Below are 22,505 nucleotides of genomic sequence, written 5' to 3'. Positions count from 1 at the left end.
AGCAGATATCGATAATTGCATTGTTGATAATAACGGCCCGTAGATTATCTTCATAGAGTACATAGAGTCGTAATGTAAATGGGAGAGCTTGCGCCATGTTCTGCTCGACGAGTTCCGAGCCCGGTGTGCGGGTCACTTTTTCGATACATATTCGATCCAAAATGGCGGTGTTGCGTACGTAGTAATTCCATGGCCGGGTCCCCGTGTATCACAAACAATCGATTATGTATCGGAAAAGTGACCCGGCGCCGCACAGGAGTCTCGGAATTCCTGACCTGGAAATTGCTTAAAAGTGGTGCCAGCTCTCCTACTTACATTACGACTCTATATGCACTCTACCTTATAATTATCTTAGATAAGTTTGGGGTTGCAAAAAATATAAGTAGAATCAGAGCTCAATAATGATTCACCATCTTTAGGAGACTGTCCTCTCTCAAGTTTAAATAAGTTTCACTCTGAAATTTTGCTGTACTAGATACTGAATTCAGAATCAAGTGTCTTACAATCTCCTCACGCTTGCTGATTACGTCGCTCCTCCGACATAAAGCGCATATCGACGGTGAAACTACCAAACCACGTATCTCGGTTTGCGACGTCGCAGACTTCCTGTCATACTTTATTTTTTAAATGAAAAACTACTTAACGCCCAGTCTTGAAAATTTCTGTGAGTTTTCCTCTTTGTGCGAAGAAAATTCTGTGAAAATTTCAAGGAATGATATTGATTTGGTCTACTTCAAAAAAATAAAATGTGAGCGTAGATTTTTAGACACCGCAAACGAGATACGTGGTTTGGTAGTTTCACCGTCGATATCTCTATTTCCACTTGAGCTTCAAAAAGCATGGACTTATACGGACAATAGGGCTTATGGAGAATTAGAGACATGTTTTTACGTCGAAGGAGCGCGATTAGTGAGATGATCTATGTTCCGAGTGAAATAGGCTATAGCTCACTATCAAGTGCTTGTGACTTCTCGAAGCACTCTAAAGTGGTTCTGCGCGATTGAAGAGGAATCACAAACCTTCATTCCTCAATGCACACAATTCCGTTCCTATTCTACCGTACCTGGGAAAAACGTCGTATGAGCCACCAGGCATTGCCAAATTTCCCTCGGAAAATCTCGAATTTTCTGGGAAATTTTCGAATATTTCTCTTCCGATTTTTGAAGGGGTTCTGTTCGTAATTTGACCCCAAAAGCCTGAAAATTTTAAGGAGAAATATTCATAATTTTCTTCAAAAATAATTATTTACTGGGAGGAAATCTGGCAACATTCGAATGCTCTTACAGCGTTTTTACTTAGCATGGCAGTATTATGCTCGACAGGTTGCTCAAACAAATATTACTTCAGTTTCGATTTTGACTTGTAAAAATTTTAGATTCTGTAAACGTCGACTTGAAAGAAGAAAACCCCATATTGGTTTAGCACCCCTGTTTTCGTGAAAACTAAAGGTTGAACCGTGGCGCCACCTCGTGCATGTCTGGACACCGTCTTTCATGGCGTGGGACTTTGATCCAGACAGTCGTCTACTTTAAACAAAGCTGAATGAGAAACGACTTTCGTGAAATGCAAGGAGTATCTTTTTCTTTCTCTTCTAGGAGAAGCGATTTATTCTTTTTAGGAGGTTTGATCCACTCGTGGATACTTTTCTCTTCACTTCAAAGTCCACCAAAATGAAAGCCGGGATCGGACTTCGGACGCATTAGTCTGTCGGTCGTGGTTCTGTTTTCCTTCTTGAGGATTGAAACCAAAAAGCAACCGGCAAAATATTCTGCCGTACTAAGGAAAAACGCCGTATGAACCTTCAGGCGTTGCCAAATATCCTTTGATAAAACACGAATTTTCTTTCTAATGATCATGACCTAATTAAGATCCATGACCTATGACCATTCATAACATAAATGTGATACCACTATTTGATCTCCTAGGAGCTCGGTTTGCCTATTCGATTCATTGAAGGCATTTTCATTTTCCGTCGCCTCACGCTCAGGTTCAATTCTTGTGACTAACATGGGAACGATCAGCTTCTTTTTGGAAACTGTTTCTTCTGTAATTACCTTCAATTTACGCATTTCTAGAAAAAAATTACTCATAATTTGACGTGGATGACTTAAAGAAAAATATTAGTTAATTAAGCTTTTAACTACCTAAGAAATGATCGAAACTGACGGGTTATGGACGGCACATGCTTGTTACGACAATACGTACATTTAGGTATATCCATATACACGCATGATACAATGGTACATGCATGATAACTTACTGACTACTGATTATGTTTGTGATGATCACTTACAACCAATGCTTGTTGAAATACCGTCCGCTTCTTGTCAGCTTGTTGAGTCGTGGAATTAAAAAAGTGAACCAAATTTGGACCGCGCTTAATAGAAAGAAACCTAGCCACATCAGGTAATGCCAAATTTAACTGGGCACTTTAATTTTTTACAAGAGAACGTTTGTGCGGATTCTTTCGAAAATTTTAAGGACTTTCGTACCATGGAAAAAATTCACTAACATTTGCACGAAAATTCGCATACCCGTTTTCATGTAAAACATTAAATTGCCCAATTAAATTTGGCAACAGCTGATGTGGCTTGGTTCCTCTCAGTTCAACGCGGTCCAATTATATGCGTGCCTTAACATATACGCAATTCAAAAGCTTCCGAGTTTCGTGGGTGCTCCACACTACGTCGTTTCCCGCACGACGGAACGTAACTGCATTTCAATGTTGCCAAATTTCCTAACGCTGATTGCATTTTTACCGGAAGAATTTTGGGCATTTCTGACTGAAAAAGTCACTGATTTTTCTTCTGATTTTATGCGGAAAGCAAACCAATTTTCGACGAAAATTGCACAGGTCTATTCTTGTTAAATATTGAATCGTTAGAGTCAATTTTGCAACTTTGGAATGGAGTTACGTTCTTTCGTCCGGGAGACGACGACTACTAGAGGGCCTGCTGATACGACATCTAGCGGAAGAACTACCGAAACACATTCACTCTCCTCCCCCGCTCCCGCCCCGTACCTGAGCGCCACACCCTTCCGCGCCACGCTGTCTGGCGACTCGGCTGGTGGATTCCTAATCTTTCAATTTCCTTTGATCCGCGCCGCCGACGCACCTGTTCGAGGATTCCAGATAAGCGCCTGGCGCTTAGAGAATTCAGATTTGTTCAAGAGCTTCTTCCGGTTCCTCCTGACCTATTTTTGAGTGAAATAAAGGACCACCCATGCAGATATCCCGTACCCTATTTTTACTGCTCTGCCGTGCAACGCAAAAACGCCATTTTATTTTGGAAACAATGTATCATAGCAGTAACACTTGTGTACCTTGGGGTTGGGATAATGTTTTAACAGAATTCTTTCGCAAATACTATAAAAAACTTACCCTGGTAATTTGAGGCGTATGAGAAACGCAGTTATTATTTTATGAAGTGTTAAGTTCCAAAAAATGCGTGAAAATCTTGATGGATTTAAGGCGTTTTTGCTTTGCACGGCAGTGCTTTAGTGCCTCACCAATAGGGTGGGCACATCAAAATTCCATCGGAATCGTTTGCGGTTAGTGGGGATACTTTTTCAGCGCAAAAATGATGAGAAATTGTCCGAATCGCATCAAAAGTTTCTAATTCTCTGAGGTTCCGAATTGAACATTTTCATGTTCGTCTCCTCTAATTTCACCATGTTTTGGGTCAATTTCACCTTGTACTTTTCCATGAAGGGGATATATTAGCGTGATGACTCGTGATAATTCTTCTATGCAGCACAAAATGAGGCTTTAACCCAACATTTAGCTCAGTTGGAGCAATTTTTTTCGTTCCGAAATTGATTATCAGTATTTCTAGTAAAATATTTAATACTTCAGTTTGCTGAAAATTACAAGCTCTCGGAAAATGTTGATTTTCTCAACCTTTTGCTTCATCAAAAAACAGCTGGTGTTTAATATACATTCTTTAGGATGTGTCCTAAGCCCACGAATAAGTTCGTTAAATAATTTTGATTTCCTTAAGTTCGGAGAATCTTCGACTTGAACTGACATTGCGTTTTCGGACGAGAAGGCAGGTTCCGAGCGGTATAAACACGTGCGACGTGCGGCTAAAAGTCTGAAAATTTGTCTAAATGCACAAATTCTAGCATAATCTCATTTGTTTGACAGTTTTTTTGCGAAAACGTTTCCCTAAATCTCTCTTTCAGATTTCAATGTAGCCACATCCGCATATCTCATGCAAATACTCATTGCAGATTGTGTTTTTCTCAGATCGAAGTGCCATGCGAGGCACAAAGGCTTTCGACTAAAGATCTAAAAAATTTTCACATTCATAACTTTTTGTACGTTTTTACGAAATTAGCACAGTTCTCCCCAAATAAGTTTTTATACCCCCCCCCCCTCCCACACAACTTTGCCACATTTGCAACCACAACGATTATTCGCATTCATTACGAATGTAATCCCGTTTTTCGCACATCGAAGCAACAGGTAAAAATAAAGGTGAGCCACTTAAGATCTAAAAATCTCTGGTTTGGCTCAGCATGAGAAAATTTCTAAATAATAATCACTCTACGCGTCATGCAACTACATTTGTCGGTACGCCTACTTTTCTACACTGCGTTTAAGTCTCTGAAGTGATTCTTGCATTTTGCCGCCTGGGTCCTCTCTCGTGAGGTTCAGCGTGATCAAATTATTGAAGTACGGAACCTTAGGTGCGTTGCAAAAAACGCTGCGACCGTGTAAAGGGCGAGAAGGCACTCATATTTTGTTGGACGGCACTTAAGGGGCGGAATTTGTGGATTTTTTCCCCACTACTCTCCGCTGTCAGATCTTGAAGTTTAAGTTGCACCACAATGGGGATGTTGCATGTGTGAGGAATTTGCGATTTGACTGTTGATTCCTATGTAAAAGTTCGCGAGAAACACGACGGTGCCACTGATTTTCTCTGAAATCAACTCCCAAGCTCAAAAAAAGCTCTCAAGTTGAGGCCAAAAGGAGGGGATATCCCACGCTATCCTGAGAGTCCAACTCTACATCAAGACAAACTCTCCATGCAAAGATAGGGAGCCAATACATTGACAGGGCTGCCACCTTATTTGAGGACTCTTAAACTGAAATAACGGCAACCCTGTCAATATATTTGTTCCGTATCTTTGCACGGAGAGTTTGCCTTGATGTAGACGTGGACTCTCAGGATAGCGTGGGATATCCCCTCCATTTTGGCCTCAACTTGAGAGCATTTTTTGAGCTTGGGAGTTGATTTCAGAGAAAAGCAGTGGCACCATCGTGTTTCTCGCGTACTTTTACATAGGAATCAACAGTCAAATCGCAAATTCCTTACACATGCAACATCTTCATTATCAGTGTCAATGGAGGTTAAGTAATGTTCAAAATCTCGCAAGAGCATTCCAATGTCGCTACCCTTGCAAACAGAAACGATCATCTAAACTAGTTTCACCTCTACTCCCAATAAACTATGAATTCAAGACGAAAATTACCGTCGCAAAGTTTACTTCTTGCAAAGAATGTACCTTAGTTGCACAATCCCAGCAACATTGAAATGCTCTTATAGTTCCTTTTTGCAAAATGCGATTCAATTGGTTGTTGCTGCAAAAAAATAGTTTCCCACAACCTGCTATACAATGCTCCAGTGACCATGTAAGTTGGCCCGAGCACAAACTTTTCGGGAAGAAAGCCTTTCCCCTACCTGGTTTCTCACTTAATATCCGCCCGAGTTTCGCATATCTTCCGTTTCGCCTCATCGCAGCTTCCATCAAACCGCAATTGCCCGGAAACTAGGACCGCACATCTTATCTGATAAAATCGTTCGCCCTTTAGACCGATTCTGGGGGGTTAGGCTAGACTAGTCGATGAGTCAACTGTTGATCTAATTTCATTACGTGAACGTAGAAGAAAAACGGGGTAAAAAATCACTAATGTGTGATCAATTTTCAAGGACAATTCTGTAATTTCTCCTACGATTTTAAATAGATTAAAACGCGTAATATCCAAAATCTAAGCTCAGATTCGGATTCCTCGTGAAAAACTGATGCGATTTCATGCATCAAATTTTAGAATAGCGTGAAGGAAAGAGGTTTAATGACGTAAAAAAACACTAATGTGTGATCAATTTTCAGGGACAATTCTGTAATTTCTCCTACGATTTTAAATAGATTAAAACGCGTAATATCGAAAATCTAAGCTCAGATTCGGATTTTTCGTGAAAAATTGATGAGATTTTATGCATCACATGTTAAAATAGCGTGAAGAAAAGAGGTTTAATGACGTAAAAAAACACTAATGTGTGATCAATTTTCAAGGACAATTCTGTAAATTCTCCTACGATTTTATATAGATTAAAACGCGTAATATCCAAAATATAAGCTCAGATTCGGATTTTTCGTGAAAAATTGATGAGACTTCATGTATTATATGTTAAAATAGCGTGAAGGAAAAAGGTTTAACGACGCGTTTAGATTCTGTCATACTACCTCTTTGAACTACGCCGCCGCGGCGCTTCGGTTTCGTCCCGAGGAATTCCTCACGATAAATTCTTATTCTTCCTCCTCCGCTGACCCACTGAGCACTACCCATGTTGCCATGTTGCATTCATATGCTCGAATCAGTACGTCAACGTTACGTCTCTTTCCTTCACGCTATGCTCGGGTATGATACATGAAATTGTATCAATTTTTAACGAGGAATCCGAATCTGAACTTCGATTTTGGGTATCACGCGTTTTAACTTCAAAAATCTGAAATGACTGACGTGGCTTAAAATGCCATCTCGGCTCCTGTTCGATGGATTCTACTGAAATTCGGTGTCAGGGTATGATACATGAAATTGCATCGATTTTTTACGAAGGAATCCGAATCTGAGCTTCGATTTTGGGGATCACGCGTTTTAAATCAAAATCTGTCAAAATTCAAAAAATTCAAAATTCGAAAATCCGAAATGGCTTAAAATGCTATCTCGGACCCTGTTCGACGGATTTTTCTGAAATTCGGTGTCAGGAGGTATTTTTCGACGGGAAACTCGAATTTTTAGTCCATTTTTTAAAATTCTCAAATTCAAGATGGCGGACGTGGGCTAAAATGCTATCTCGGTTTCTGTTTGTTCGAGTCTTGTGAAACGCGGTATCACACGGTATTTTTCAACGGAAAACTCGAATGGACCACTAGACAAGGAACGAATTTAAGCATTCTGATTCATGTGTCTTAACCAGAATTTCACGTAGAACACGATTCGCGCAACGAAAATTACTGGAATCAACTCCTAACGGAGATAATAATATTTTTATTTCACATTGGTTACGAGGAATTTGAACTGCCCGCTCACAAGAAACTCAAAGCTCTACGTGAGTCTAATCGCGCACTACAACGATTTCAGCAAGCTTCTCAATCGAGGAATGCTCATTTTTCACCATGTGTTTTTCAAATTATAAGTAATTTGCTATGGCTGAGCCAAAGTGTCAAGATAGAGGTTGCCAGATTTTTAAATCGCAGAGACGTTCATGATAACGTTTAGCGCGCGATGTGAATCACGTAGAGCATTGAGTTTTCATGAGCGGGTGGTTTCAATTCACGCACCAAGAATCATTAAATATCTTCGGAATTAGTTGATTTCGGTAATTTTTGTTGTGCGCACCGTGTTTTACGTGAAATTTTGGTGAAGACACGTGTATCAGAATGCTGAAATTCGTACCTTGTCTAATGGTCCATTTTTAGTCAATTTTTTAAAATTCCCAACTCCAAAATGTTGGATGTGGCCTAAAATGAGCCCCGGTTCTGGCCTCCGTTTCTGTTCGTTAGAGCTTTGTGAACCGCGGGATCAGAGGTACTTTTTGACGGGAAACTCGAATTTTTAGTCGATTTTTGAAAATTCTCAAATCCAAGATGGCGGACGTGGCCTAAAATGCTATGTCGGCTCCTGTTCGATGGATTTATGGCACCCCCTTACTATATGCCTACTCTTGTATTTCTGTACAGCCGCAAATTTAGGGTGAAGGGGCGCCTGACCGTCTATGGACCAGGTGGAGTTTTTGTCCGGAAAATTTACCTTTAGACGGCAATTCTCTTTATATTTTGTCTATGGTTTTTATGCCCCCCCCCTTTCTCGCGAACTCTCTTTTCACTTTTCTTGCCTCCATTTTCCTTCCATTCCCCCCCTTCTTCCTTGCTTTTACTGCCCAACCTTGTTTCCTTTTCCTTTTTTCCCCTTGTCCTTTCTTCCCTTTTTTTCCTTTTCCTTTTCCCCCCTTTTTTCCCCTCTCTTCCTCTTTCGTGGCACCCCCCAAAGGCTGGCGGCGCCCGTGTGCGCCGCACGCCCTGCACACGCCCCAAGTCCGGGCCTGTCTCGCGAATAATTAGTCAGAATTCGATCAGTGAAGGATATTCATCTATTAGCGTATGGATTGCATTTAAAATTAACGGTCGGCCCATTGGCGTAATTTTCTGACTTTTGACAAGTAAGTCTGCAGACTGGTTCCATAGGAGTGGGCAAGAAAATCGGACAGTTCGCGGGCTGAGCAACCGGGATGACCTGACCACGAACGAGACAAAAAAACTTGCTCAGTCTCTAGACTGGGCATTTTTGCCAAATGAGTGTAACTTATACATACGTCCAGCATTATAAATCTTGAGAAAATATGAAAGCAGATTTACAGATGTGTAGTTATTAAAATTTCTGCCCTTCAAAGCTTTATCAACTTTTTTTTTGCACATTTCGCTGATATTTTTGGCACTCACCTGATTAAGGTGATTCGTCAAGCTCAAAAGAAGTGGTCGAACTGGCATGCGATATATCACATCTTTTAGGTCAAAAATCTCGGCAGATTTTGAATTTTCAGCAAAAAAAAAGGACGATAGCCCCAGCGGCCAGCGCATGAGCCTAAAGAATCATTCTGAACGCAAAAATCGGCAAAATTCAGACAAATGAAAGCAGAATGGTGTTTGAAAAAAACCTCGCATTCGATTCAGCTATCGATTTCTGTATCGAATGCGAGGTTTTTTTCAAACACTATCCTGCTTTCATTTGTCTGAATTTTGCCAATTTTTGCGTTTAGAATGATTCTTTAGGCTCATGCGCAGGGGCTATCGTCCTTTTTTTTTGCTGAAAATTCAAAATCTGCCGAGATATTTAACCTAAAAGATGCGATATATCGCATGCCAGTTCGAACACGTCACTTGAGCTTGACAAATCACCTGAAGAAGTATTTATTTGTTTTTTTTTTTTTTTTTTTTTTGTTTTGTTGCTGTTGTTAATTTTTGTCCTGCTCAGATAAACAACCATATACCAAAATTGTGAAACTTATAAGAAATGTCTATCTTGAAAATCAAATTGCAAATTAAGTTCCAAAGGAATTTTACAGGGGAGAGGGGAAGGGATACATCTCTTGTTTTTGTTGTTGATCACATTCTTCTCATTTTGTATTTACTGTAAGACAGCGTTCTGTCTATCTTAGTGGGTAGAACCCGTCCTTTTTTTATCGTATATTTTTCTTTTTACCTTATAATTCTTAAATAATGTAAAAAAAATCAGACGGAAGTAAAATATTTTGAATTTGAATTTGCTCAAATGAAGATTATTCTGGATGTACAAATGATGTTGAAAGAAGACATTTGAGAACTGGGAAGAGGTGGAAGGCTCAATGAATTCATTTATACTGCGGCATTAGTATTTTCTTAAAATTGAAAAACTTCCCCTTTAGAAGTATTCATAATTAAGAGAAAACATCTAAGTCTTTTGTGTTTTTACGAAAGATATAACATAGATTTTTGTCCTCTAAACAGAGTGTCAAAATTACTCGAATTACGACGATTTATCATATTTTTATTTTTCTTTTTGTGCACAGAGTACCTAATAAATGAAATATTTTGCTACTTCTGTGTTACTTGCAAAAAGCATAATTCTGACTTCTGTGAACGGTGAAATGGATTTCTGCGCATGGTTGAGGTGCATAAAACGCCTGCCATGCATTGAATAGGCAAAAGTAGTTACATTACAGCAGCTGTATTCAATTTTCAAGCCTCGCTGCGCTGCCTCAGAAATAGGACTGATTGTAACATTCAAGAGGAAGGTGCTTGGTCATTCTCCCTAAAAAATTTTTTCCTACATAAGGTTAGTTAGTCAAAGTTAATTCTCAACCACGACGATGGGTACAACAAACTGATTTCTCCCCCAGGACTTTTTACTCCACTTTGCATTATATCACTACATATGTATGAAAAAAGCTTTAGGGAACGAAGGGTTTAGAGCATGAATATGCGGAGTGATATTTTCTTTAGAAATCGAGAATCTCATGGTTATGGATACCAAGAAATGGAGGTATCTCTGTTAAAAGGGATGTCTGCGCATCCGGCTTGGAACAATTTTTAATTGTGCAATTTTTAATACAAGCATTTCTTCGATGCAACTGTAGTGTATTTTGAACGAAAAATGTCTAAAAATATGGGACAGAGGGTTCACTGTTGTGTTATTTTGCCAAAAAAATCATTTGCTGGGGGATTCCATGTGGATCTACTGACAGCAACGAGAAATGTGTCCAGTGGCGAGGCATGAATGATTGATTATCGATTTTCCCCATTTGAAGTTGTAGTGATGAATCGATTTTTAAGGTGCTCGTTGCGAAAACCCTGTTTATCGATCCTTTTCCATCGGTTTAAATGGCAGATCAATCGATACATCGCAAATCACGCCACGTCTCTGAATATGTCCCATGCTACCGTGTTAAGGAGGAGAGCCGTAAGTGTACATTTACGTATGAGCCGCGGTAGTAGGTATATGCTCTTATGTGTCTCGAGGATAATTTTAGACGATGGCGATTCTTGCAAGTCGGCAACACTGTTTTTTCTCCATTTAAATAAATATAAAGCAATCGATTCTAGGTCAGGCAGCCTGTCTCACTCAGAATCGATATATTTAATGGATTTAAATGGAGTATTGTTAGTGTTGCCAACTTGCTGGAACAGCCACTGATTCCAGAATGCACTTACTGCTGTCGGTAACTTGAAAAAATAGGTGTTATACACGAGAGATACCTACAGCCAAACTCTGAGTAGCTAGACTCTTCAAAGGTAAAATCACTCAAAAATCATAAAACTCATTTTAAAAACATAAAAAGAGAACCTGATTCTCGGCGACAGCAAAAAAAAGCGACCTAATTATGCGTGAGAGTGGATTTTTGGCAATTATGGTTTGTGGTTTTTGTGCGAGTTAATCGTTTACTACTCGGTTGGTTGTGTATTATGGTTAGGCTCGGACGCTTAAACAAGCGATACAGGAAAATGACACAACGGCAGACAATGTTAGATCTTAAAAAAGCTTTTTAATCGATAAAACATCCATTATTGACTGAACACTGAAGATTAAGAAAATGTGAAGTAAAAGAAACGGAGAAAAACAGGAGTTTAACAAATGGTCAAAATTATAAAAGTTTGGGGAAAACAATTGTTGAAAAGGTTACTTTCAATGTCCTATGATCTTCCGGAGAGGGGAGAGTTCGATTGAAAGTAACGCTTTCACATCAGTTACAAAAAATCACTAATATACTATTTTACAAAATAAATAACAAAAATAATTGAAACTAGAAAAAAGTTAAATGATGACAAAGTGACAAGAAGTAACAAATGAAATATTAATGAAGGGAACAGGAAACCACGCAACTAGCTTTTACGTGTAATATATGCTACATTATGAACATTTAGGAATTAAATATCGAATTAAAGGCTAAGATTTTTTAGCCCTTCACTGTGAATAACCTATTTTGGATTACGGTCTATGAATTAACGCTAGGTATTGAAATATTGCAAAGTGAGTTTGTCGGGGGCTCATAAAAAAGGTCGGAGAGAAAATAAAACCCAATAAAGACTTTAAATCATAAGTAAGTACCTACAGATGAAAGAGAAAAAAAACGAACAAGTAATTTGCACAATATAACAATTGTAAAAAACTTCTTTACGATTAACTTTTAATAATAAAAGAATTAGACACGTAAGTTAATTTTTTGGTTCAAAAATTAAACATCCCCAAAAATCGCGAACAATTTTGTTGAAGAGGAAGAATAATAAGTGAATGAAAATATTATGCGTGAACATAAAAATAAATTGAAAAGAAGTATGATGTTTACAAAAATTCACAATAAAAAAAGATGAAATGACGTAAAGTGAGTACATTACAAATGAAATTAGTCCTAAATATTTTAAAATTAGTCATCATTTTTCAGACAAGAGAATAAAAATAATGAAAATCAAAATAATAATGACGATAATATAATAAAATCTAATTTTTAAATTTCGCTTTACATAATATAAGAAAATATAGAATTTAAGGCAAATTTTGGTTAAAATTACACACAATTAAATATTTTTAATTAAATAATTTTAAATGTTGCTTAACAATTTTAAAAAATAACATAAGGCGCAAAGGTGCTTTTTCATTGGTTTGATTTTTTTTTTCATTTCTTTAGTTTAAATTTTTCCTATTTTCGAATAGCTTGTACTTAAGTGAGGACAATTCAAGTTCTATATATTTTTTTCCGAAACACAATTTTGATGAGACTTTCCTCAGTATCGCCGAAACGTAAATTTTAATAAATCTATGAAAGCCAAAGTTTCTTATTTTTTTCTATTGAGGAAAGAATGAGGAAACTCTAACTGAAATTTCAATTTTGAGCAACCGGAATTTTCGAGAGCTTTTGGTAATCAAATGAAAAATTGTGGAAACCTAAACATGTTTGACTGTAATCTTGAATGCTATGTTAAGAGCACCTTAACTGTAAATGGAAACCGGAGAGTGTCTGCAAAAAATTGGCCAAAAATATTGTGTGCAAGAGAAAGAAAAAAAGAATGAAAAAAAAGAACTGATAAGAAAACGCAAACCTAAAATATAAATCATCCAAAATGATCCAAAAGTATTAAGTAAATAATAAAAGAAAAAAATCATACTGAACCGATAAAAGACATGAGACAAAGTAGAAATAATTGAATAATGAATGAGAAACTAAATCACCCTTCATTGATGAAACTCGATGTAGGTATGTGAATGTATAAAAGTGGACTATTTCATCGATTTGAGAATCAATTTCCGGGATTGAAAGTCCTGACAGAGGCCATGAGTTTCTGGATTGTCATAAAGTAATGGTGATGCGTTATTGCATGTTTATTGGGCAGCATCGGTAAAATTTATTTTAGAGAGTTTTAGCTCTCCGCATTTTCGAAGTTCAGTTCTTTCTACCACCCACGTGCTTGAGGATATGCTACACATTGTTACTATTCTCATGAGAAATTGAATTTGGAGGCTTGTGAGCGACATTAATAATTTTTTGCCGAGGAACTCATAGCCCCACAGGAAACATCTTAAATAAAACCGGATGTAGCGTTACCATGAGTAAATAGGTTCTGTAAACGAAAAATGGGATGGAATTATGAGAGCAATATTGTGATATCGTAGAGTAATTGAAAACGAAAACATCAAAGTTTCAATACGATTATCTGATGAATGTCGTGATCTGCCTGCAAATTAAAAAGGAGAGTAATACTAAGTTTTGAGGTCGGTGAGCATGAAAGTGATGAAACCCAAAGAGCGTGAGTCTGAGAACAAAAAGAAAACCAGAGTTTGAAAACTTTGGTTGTCAGTATTAATCTTGAGTATGAGAGAGAACGGACTGGAATAAGGGATTATGTTGAAAAATCACCGTGACAAAAACAGAGACAAACAAGGAATTGTGTAATATTAACAATCGTATCTACGCGGAGAAAATATAACATGGAAAACTTAATATTAAAGTAAATTGGTGTAAAACGGAAAACCTTATCCTTACAACTTACTGAATAAAAAAGAGGAAATAAGAAAATGGATTGCACATTGAAGAGTATAACCAGCTATGTACGATTATTCAATAGTATACTGATTGTAATGGAAATTCTACAACGTCTGTCTAAAACATACTGTATTGCAAATGAAATATTGAGAAGAACAACATAAATGATTGAGTTCTGGTGGGCAGTATTTTTCTCAAAATATTGAGGACTGCGTGGCGCTCAACAAAAAGACTTCTTTTTATCATCGTCCTTGTGTTGAGAATTAACAAATATTGGAGAAAATTCCGTGTTTTATCGACGATAGCAAGCCAGTACTTTTTCCTATTGGGATTTTGTTGTGATCAGATAACGTCCTCTGAAGCAGCCACGTTGGGTTTTAGAAGTTCCCCATGCGGATGTTATTATAGGAAAAATTACAGTTCCAGTGGTAACACTGATCATGGACTACCAAAAATCCAAAATCTCTACTTCAGAGTAATCATCATACTACAAATTAGGTTTCAGGTGCCAATTCCGTATTCACACCTTTCCTTGAAACGTCAATTAAAAATCAACAACTCCATACGAGAAAGTACTTAGCTTTTCCAAGTGAGTATATAAATTGCTACGTGTACTTGACTTATCCTCTTGAAAAGAAATACATGTACGTGTATTGTTACATGTATTTCTTGATTTTATTCCGTCCTCAGCCTCCACAATTTCTTGAGCCATGGGACGGCAGGAAGATGAATCAACGATGGATTTTGCTAATTTAATTATGATAGGGGCTTTTAGAGCACCAGGAGTGAGGGAAAAAGATCAAAAACCTTGGGCCATGGACAAAAAAGTATAAGCATCAGCCCAGACAAAATCTGTGGCGTTTACTTTGTACCATTGTTTGTTTTCTCGAAAACATTTTCGTCATCGTTTCGTGCCCAAGATTGAAAGTCGAAAGCTCAAGTATAATTTTGAGCAAACTTTCCTAGGTTCTTTTTTATTAAAAATCATTCTCACACTCTGGAATCATTGATGTGTTGCTTCAATCCCCTGTGATCTATCAGGCTGCATGTGCTATATTGGCTTGAGGACAGAATAAGAAAATTCATTTAATTGGGGACTAGTCTATCAAATAGTGTGAACAGATTTTCACAGATACTTTTAGTTAATTACAAATGTATACACAGGTACGACATGTAATAGGCCATTTCTTTAGTTTTATTTTTATTTTTTATTTTTTATGACACATGCCCCACATTGAGTGATTAATCGAAAAATATTCGCATGGAGTTCACTGGAAATTTGGAGAAACAAAGCACAGTGGACTAATAACTTAGAACCACATATATAACTTAGGTTTTATTTTTATTAATGCCAAGCAAATTTTGCTCTCTCGAATTGCCGAGTAAAAATTTATTCTTACTTTATTTTAAGTTCTTTTCTTTTTGTTAAATTGTGATGCGTGCTAATTTTGAGTTGCAACGATTTCATTAGAAATTGAGATTATTAGGTATCTTACGATTAGTCGCGATTTGTTTTTCGACCGGCTTTGAAATATTATGCCATGTAGCATAAGGAATAACATAGTTAAGAATGTATAATTCTTTGCGTATTTTGATGAAAATGAAAAATTTATACTGTTCAAGGAGAGGTCTGTGTTGACATTGCTTTTTGATCAAAGATGTTGTCATTTTAATGTAGGGCTAGAGTCGTTTTTTCAAAAAAATAAAAAAATAAAAGGAAGAGCTCTACTACATGAAGTAAGTTTTCATATATACATTTATGTACTTTGACTATTCCTTAAAATTAGTGTTTAAATCTGTAAACTGTATTTGAATGAACTGAAAACAATGTCAAGTTGAATTAATGGTTGCACATGTCTATTGAAAGCTTAAGAGGTGTTATTTCAATTAAAGAACATTGACCAGACTAACAAGACAATGGAAGTCTCTACTTTTTGCACTTTTCAAATTCCATCGCAAAATAAGGCGGGTCTGTGTTATTGCACAAAAATGAAAACTCAAACACACCAGCCACAAAAATGTCAGAAAAAAATATATATAAAACATGAAACAAATATAATGACTAAACATTCACATGATATATTTACATCGAAATAATAATTGATTATCAAGAAATCTTGTTTTAAAAACTGCCGGAACATGCCATTTTTTTTAAGAACTCGCTTAAGTGAAGCAAAGGAAAACCGAGTATGGCTGATACCGAGTCGAGACAACACACCCGTAGGTGCTCATAACTCACCGACACCAAATTGCAAGATCGCTTACTTTAACATCAGTGAATTTTGAAATTTGAATTTGCTTACTTATTTGCGTTCATTTTGGTTATCCCATATCTATTGATTTCCTTTCCTGTCAAAAAAATGCCACTTAATTAATAATTTTCCGTTAGATTTTCCATTTAGCTTTTTCTATGTTACATTTGATGAGAATGTCGCCATCGAAACCAATGTGTTCTTCGTCTTTCCAATGGAAGCGCTTTTTGAAAGTCGAATAAATAAATAAGTGTGTGTCCATTTACATTGAGAAGAATGCGCACATTCAGGTGAAGATGAAACGCACTTCGTGATTGTAGAGAGGATCTGAAATCTGAGAAGAACCTTGTTTTGTTAGGCTATTGCTCTTGGTATTCGTATGTTTTTCCTAAAAGTAGATTTTTCCCTTTAATTTTTTCCTAACGGTCAGAAAATTAATTAAAATTATAGCTTTGCGACATAACATGATTTCGGGTGTTTATTTATTTTTATTTACGCAAAAGTTCAAAAAGATACTTGCACTCGTCATTTTGAAATTACATGGATGGTGATCCATGTGCTTTCCCTCAATAAAAATATAGAAGTATAAGGGTTGAGCAGGGAAAATATAAGATAAAAGCGTGTGAAACCATAGTGAAAAAAATAATAAAATCAAGGAGCAGTTCTTCAAATCGATGCACACTGAACATTGAAATCAAAAAAGAAAAAGAAAAAATATAGATTTGTCAGATTAGACTTCATTCGCTATGTCTTCATTCTTATCCATTTCTATTTCGATTTCATCATTTTTAAACGATCTGCATAAATGTTTCGTTTTCTTGGGAGCTGATTTAGGATTAAATCTTATACACCTGCCTTTTGTCGAAGATATTTACGATAAATGCATGTCAAACTTCCTGATGATAGGTAATTTTTCCTTGACTTTTTTTCCATCAATTAAATGGAGGAAAAAAATCGTTTGAAAATGTGACTGATTTCTCAGAATTCAATTATACACGAAAAATTAATTAAATTCGAGGATTCTCCATTTCTTCGACGTGTAACTGGCGGTGGAATTGTCCATCAAAGCAGTTTGTAAAAGCTTTAATTTACTCAAAGAAATTAGAATGATATTCCCATGTAACTTTTGATTATCCATTCTTTGAAATCAGTGCAAATTAGTTAATTTGGTTTCTTTTTTCGCTTAGAGATGACGCGAGATTCTAAAACATTTCTAGAGGACGTGCATATCCTGCCCATCTCACATTAATTTTTGAAATGAATTTACTAAAATTCAACAATGAGAAAAGCAAGTCAGATCCTGTTAACCACCAGGAATACTTAAAAATGGACATCCTTTCAAAATTAGTGCCTCATTTTGTCGTATTATATTGATTCATTTACTCAGTAGTCATTCTTTCAAATTTAACAAAATTCAGCTTGCTAATTTAGCCTTTAAATTTAACTTATGTTTTGACTACTTTGATTCATGCGTAATTCTTCTTGTTAATTAATTATCTCTGCAAAATACTCTTGATTATCAAAAGCACTGATATGAAGTTCCTCAGAATACGAATGTGCAGTTTTCGTAAATAAATCTTCGCTATTTTACAATCACGTAGTAATGCGGGGTTTTTATTTGTTTGTTTGTTTGTTTGTTTGTTTGTTTGTTTGTTGTTTTTTATTCTTTTGCCTACTGTAAATAGTGTTTCAAGATGTGTTGATGTCTGGATGGCAAAAATTAAAAAAAAAAATGATTGATTGGGAGAAACGTAAATCAAGGTAAAAATCAAAATAATAACAAAACAAATAAATAAAATAAAATATTTTTCCATATATTTGACTAGTAAAACTTTCCACACCATAATAAAAATTAATTGAAAAAAAATACAGAAAATCAAATAAAAAATAAAATTATAGTGAAATGAGATTGAATAATAGATAGATGATTTAAGATTGATTTTGTGTGATGGTGCAATTTCTTAAAATTAGTCGAAGAAAGCAAGAGAGAGAGAGAGAAAAATTAACAGAACAGAGAAGAAAATCAAATAAAAAAGGTGCAAAAAATTAAAATAAATAGTAATTACTACCAGTGAACTGCGAAGAGAATGTTGTGAACAAAAAACGGTGGTGAACATTTGCGACGCTACAGGGGGATGGGTTTTTCGATATTTTGATATGTTTAGTGTCTATTTTAAATTTAGATCAATTGATTTACTCCTGTTGAGTCAGCGGATTTTTTCTTGTAATCGAATTTGAAAATTTTGAACTGTAACGACAAATGATCTGCAGATAATTTAAATGACTCAAAAATTACTTTAAGTAAAACATGATCTTATTTAAATGTTACATATGATACAGTAGAGCTAATAAGTATACTAAAGTTGACTTAAGTTTTCCCCAGCTACTAGAATGATGCATAGAAGAACGTACCTAAATCAATCTTTAAGAGCATTGAATATTAGGAGCATTTCTGATTTGTCAGATGACACACCAGTTTCCAGGTGATGTTTAGAGATCCGAAAATATTTTTAAAGCGTTCAGTCTAAAAAAATATTGCACAAAAATAGAGGGGAAGTTGGGTTCAAATTTAAAAGCTCTAGGACGGAATAAGAGAAGTCCTCTTGAGTTACATAGGCAAGCTTGCTGGGACTGAGAAAATTCCGGCCCACAAGACAACGAGACAACATTAATTTTGACTCATGTTTTACTCCGTAATGCGTAAAATGACACATCAGTGAAGGACGTAGTCAAGTTTACAGAGCTGAAATAAATCGGAAATTGCGCACATAATTTAATAAAGATTTGTAGGTGATAGCTCTATTCTATTTACTTTTAAAAATAGCACAACCGCACAAGGTCTATAACGTGAGGTCATGCAGATGAAATAAATTTAATGGTTCACTGTTATCTATGGAAAATCATGTATTACTTAAAATATTCTTCCTTTGTAGAACGAGGGTAAACATTTGAGGAGAGCCTTTTTTGAAAACTATAGTTGGGATGAACGGTTCTTCTTTCTGTATCAATTAACTAAAATTATAAATGAAGAAATTCAAAATAATATTGTAAATTCAACAATTTAACAGGACTAGTTCAATGATTTCTATTTACAAATCTCAGATATGTTTAAGCGAGTGCAACTAAAATTAAATAAAATAATTTAATGGAGGTCGATAACCACAAAATAACAAATTATAAATCAAATCAATTATTTTAAAATTGAGGCATTGTATGTACAAAGTTAAAAAAAAAAAAAAAAAAAAATATCGGATGGATTGAAACTTTTGCCTTGTTGATATCTCATTCAACAAAACTTCTGACCTATTTATGTACAGAACAAGATAATCTGATTTAAATTAAGTGTTTTCAATCAGTGCTTTTATTTACAGGTTTTATTAAATATTTACATCATAAATTTAAATGAAACTAGGTACTCTCAGATAGATGCATCGAACCCTTCATCAGAATGAACGCAAATGGATTGGCTGGACGACACTTTTTTTTACAGAATAGGAAGATAGAATGGACATACATTTATTTGTTAATTCAACCGACTGAAACCTAACTATCGAAAAATAAGTTTTCAAAAAGTGGTTTGGAGAGGAATTATTTTCGTTTCCCGAGTAAATATTCACTGATGATAATGATGTACTTTGCATAAAGGAAAAGAAAATGACATTTCAAACGAACTTGCAATTGACATCAATAGGTTTTTAGGGATGATCATTGTCTCTCATTGGTTCGTAAGATTAGATTAAAATATAAATATTCGTACTAATACCTACGACTGGGTGAGGAATATGGTTAAAATAATGTTAACCCGCCAGATTTTACGACGCAATAGAGAAGCACTAAGGATGGCAGTCACAAGACTGATATTATCTTTTCCTTAGGGGAACATAATGCTTGGCATTATGACAGAATTATGTGGCAAAGAAGTTTTTGCCAATTGTAAGTTATTGGGTCACTAATTAATCATTTCAGGTTATTTACATTTTTACAGAAATCGCCTTTGGAATAATTAAACAATAAATACATACAATATCCAATGGATTTTAGTTACAATTTTAATGCATTCATGAATGCATCTTTGTGCTCCGATCTCTTAAAGATCTTTAGCTATTTTACTTGTCCTTTAGGGATTGGGGGAGAAGGGCTTCGCCAGGCCTAAGATTTAAGTTGAAATATTGGACGAGGACTTTAGGAGCCTCTCTTTCGAGGTTATCTCATACCTTAGGCATAAATTTTACACTTAGAACTGAAATTAATGCTCAATCGAAAAATGACATTAAATCGAAGCATAATGCACCTTCTCAAAGTTCAGTCATAATCAGTCACTTATCCCATTTCTCCTTAAGAGTATCAGGAACAGCATTTAAAGTCTCAACGACTTAATTTGGAACTGCGATTGTAATGTTGCAAAACTGAGAATTATCTTCTCCAGGTAGGTAACATATCTATAAAAATAGGTACAGCATTATTTACAGTTAAACTTCAATTATTCTTTGAGTCTCTTCCTTAAAACAAACAGTGTACATCATCGGTTACATATTAACAAAGACAACAAAAGTCTATGTACAAAAACATGAGTGAATAAAGGAGTAAAATAAATAATCAATAAAGGAAGCAGAACGTTTGCTTTCTCGAAAAGAAAAGAAAAAGAAAATCATGTACCTTCTCGTATTCAACGTCGATTCGATTATTTATTTTGTGTGTTTTGTCTGTTTATTCAGTTTCTTATTTATTGTCTTTGGCAATTATTCGCTAATAATTTAACTTGAACAACATATTCACTAAATCAGATACAGTTTACAGATGTAAATGAGGAACTTTAATTTAACATTTATAAAAATCAGTATAAATATCTCACAGGGGGCTGCTTTCAGAGCCGCAGTATTGCTCCAGCTATTCAAGTTGCTCCAGGAAGTTGGGAGTCTTGAAGTAGTCCGGAACGGGATCGTCCAGCCTAGAAATGATCTTGTAGATGGCTTTCTTCCACGACTGTTCGGAATCCTTCCCTGTTTGGATGGCCTTGAAAAATTCCCGTAACGTTTGTTCCACCACATACCGGAAATTTTGAGGGACCTGTAAACACACATTTTTAACTTTAAAATATTGCAATATCGAGCATTCGTAAAAAACAACACACTTTTCTATTACAGTTTTTTTACTACTATTTTGCCCACATTTTAAGGATATTAAAAAGTCAAAATAGCGATCTTCAGTTGGACTACATTTTGCAGTTTGGAACTATAAATTCTAGCCCGATTTAGAAACAACGTATGTACCATTAGTTTCCCTATGCACATAAGTGTTTTTCCAGAGGAGCCAGAATTTATAGTTCCAAATTGCAAAATGCAGTCGAGTTGAAAGAGTATCTGTTCGAGGAGCTACACCTAAAAATCCGGCATAAAAGCCACTGAAGAGATAAGTACTTGAATAATTTGGGATTTTGCAATCAGCACATGCAATTCTCCTGAGTGCAGTGATAGAACTTTGAGGAATATTCCGTGATTTAAAAGTATCAAAGCACGTTCCTCATATAAGTTAGTATAATACAATTTTTTTGAAATTATTCAAATCGCTAAAATTTCGCCGATAAGTATATCAAGCGATTTTCCAAGGTTTAGTGACAGATGGAAGAATATTTCGTATTTCATAAGTATCAAGTCACGTTTTACATATGAGTTATAGTGGGCTCAGAATCCTATCTTATTCGCTACAATTTCGTCAATACAAATATGTCTTTCTAGATCCAACATTTTGAAATGCGTAATTAAATAGAGCTGAATATACTTGAGGATTGATTAATATCTCGTTTGGATTTTGAGTTTTGGGGCTCACTTAGCGCAGCTCTGAGGACACATAGTGAATAGGATATTTTGAGGTAGGCAACTGATTGATCGGGACAGGGTCACATGGATGGATCTAGGGAAGAAATCTTAATTAAAGCGCACCTGTAGACCCCATACCTCAATGTGGTTGTTCCTGTTGTAGTGGAGGTTGAGTACCCTGTAGATTTCACAGTCTCCGCTAACGTGCAAGTCGTCGGCGTTCTTCACACCTTCGCTCACTGCTTGTCGCGCATACTTCTCCATTTGAATGTAGTAAAATTCCCTGTTTCAACAAACGAAACATTAAGTATCAGCATCAGCATTTCAACATTCGTTCAAACACATAACCGCAATGAAGACAGTCAAATCATACATAAACGTTCCAAACATTAAATGTCCAGACTCTGCCAATAAGGGAACCCAGCAGCGTTCCCATTATGCATGGCAGTGAACTCCCGTCTCCAGAGAGAAATTGAGAGACGAAAAAGCATTTGATATATTCATTACTTATTGTAATCAAAGATTTGCAAGAACCTCAATGGAGAAAATAATCATCCATTTTGTTAGGATTGCAATACAACTGGTCAAAATATTTCACGAGTCGCTGCCGCATGTGAACGGCGCAAGCGAACATTTCA

General features: G+C 35.9%; 1 protein-coding gene across 9 annotated transcripts in view; it reads right to left on the bottom strand.

Annotated features, from left to right (window-relative positions):
* Window positions 1–11,286: 11,286 nt before the first annotated feature.
* Window positions 11,287–22,505, bottom strand: part of LOC109042749 (homeobox protein prospero) — a 153,206-nt gene continuing 141,987 nt past the window's right edge. For 7 of the 9 annotated variants that reach the window (XM_019059686.2, XM_072301158.1, XM_072301156.1 and 4 more), the window contains 2 exons: window positions 21,991–22,150; window positions 11,287–21,118 (listed from right to left, as the gene is read on the bottom strand). In XM_019059686.2, coding sequence (XP_018915231.2) covers window positions 20,939–21,118; window positions 21,991–22,150 — 340 coding nt within the window. In that variant the 3' untranslated portion in view covers window positions 11,287–20,938. The remainder of the gene's footprint in view (window positions 21,119–21,990; window positions 22,151–22,505) is intronic. The other 2 variants (XM_072301155.1, XM_072301157.1) reach the window with 1 other exon arrangement.

This window comes from Bemisia tabaci, chromosome 6, assembly GCF_918797505.1.
Source record: "Bemisia tabaci chromosome 6, PGI_BMITA_v3".
Taxonomy (NCBI): domain Eukaryota; kingdom Metazoa; phylum Arthropoda; class Insecta; order Hemiptera; family Aleyrodidae; genus Bemisia; species Bemisia tabaci.
Note: the sequence above shows the minus strand (reverse complement) of the source record. Positions and strands in the feature narration are given on the sequence as shown.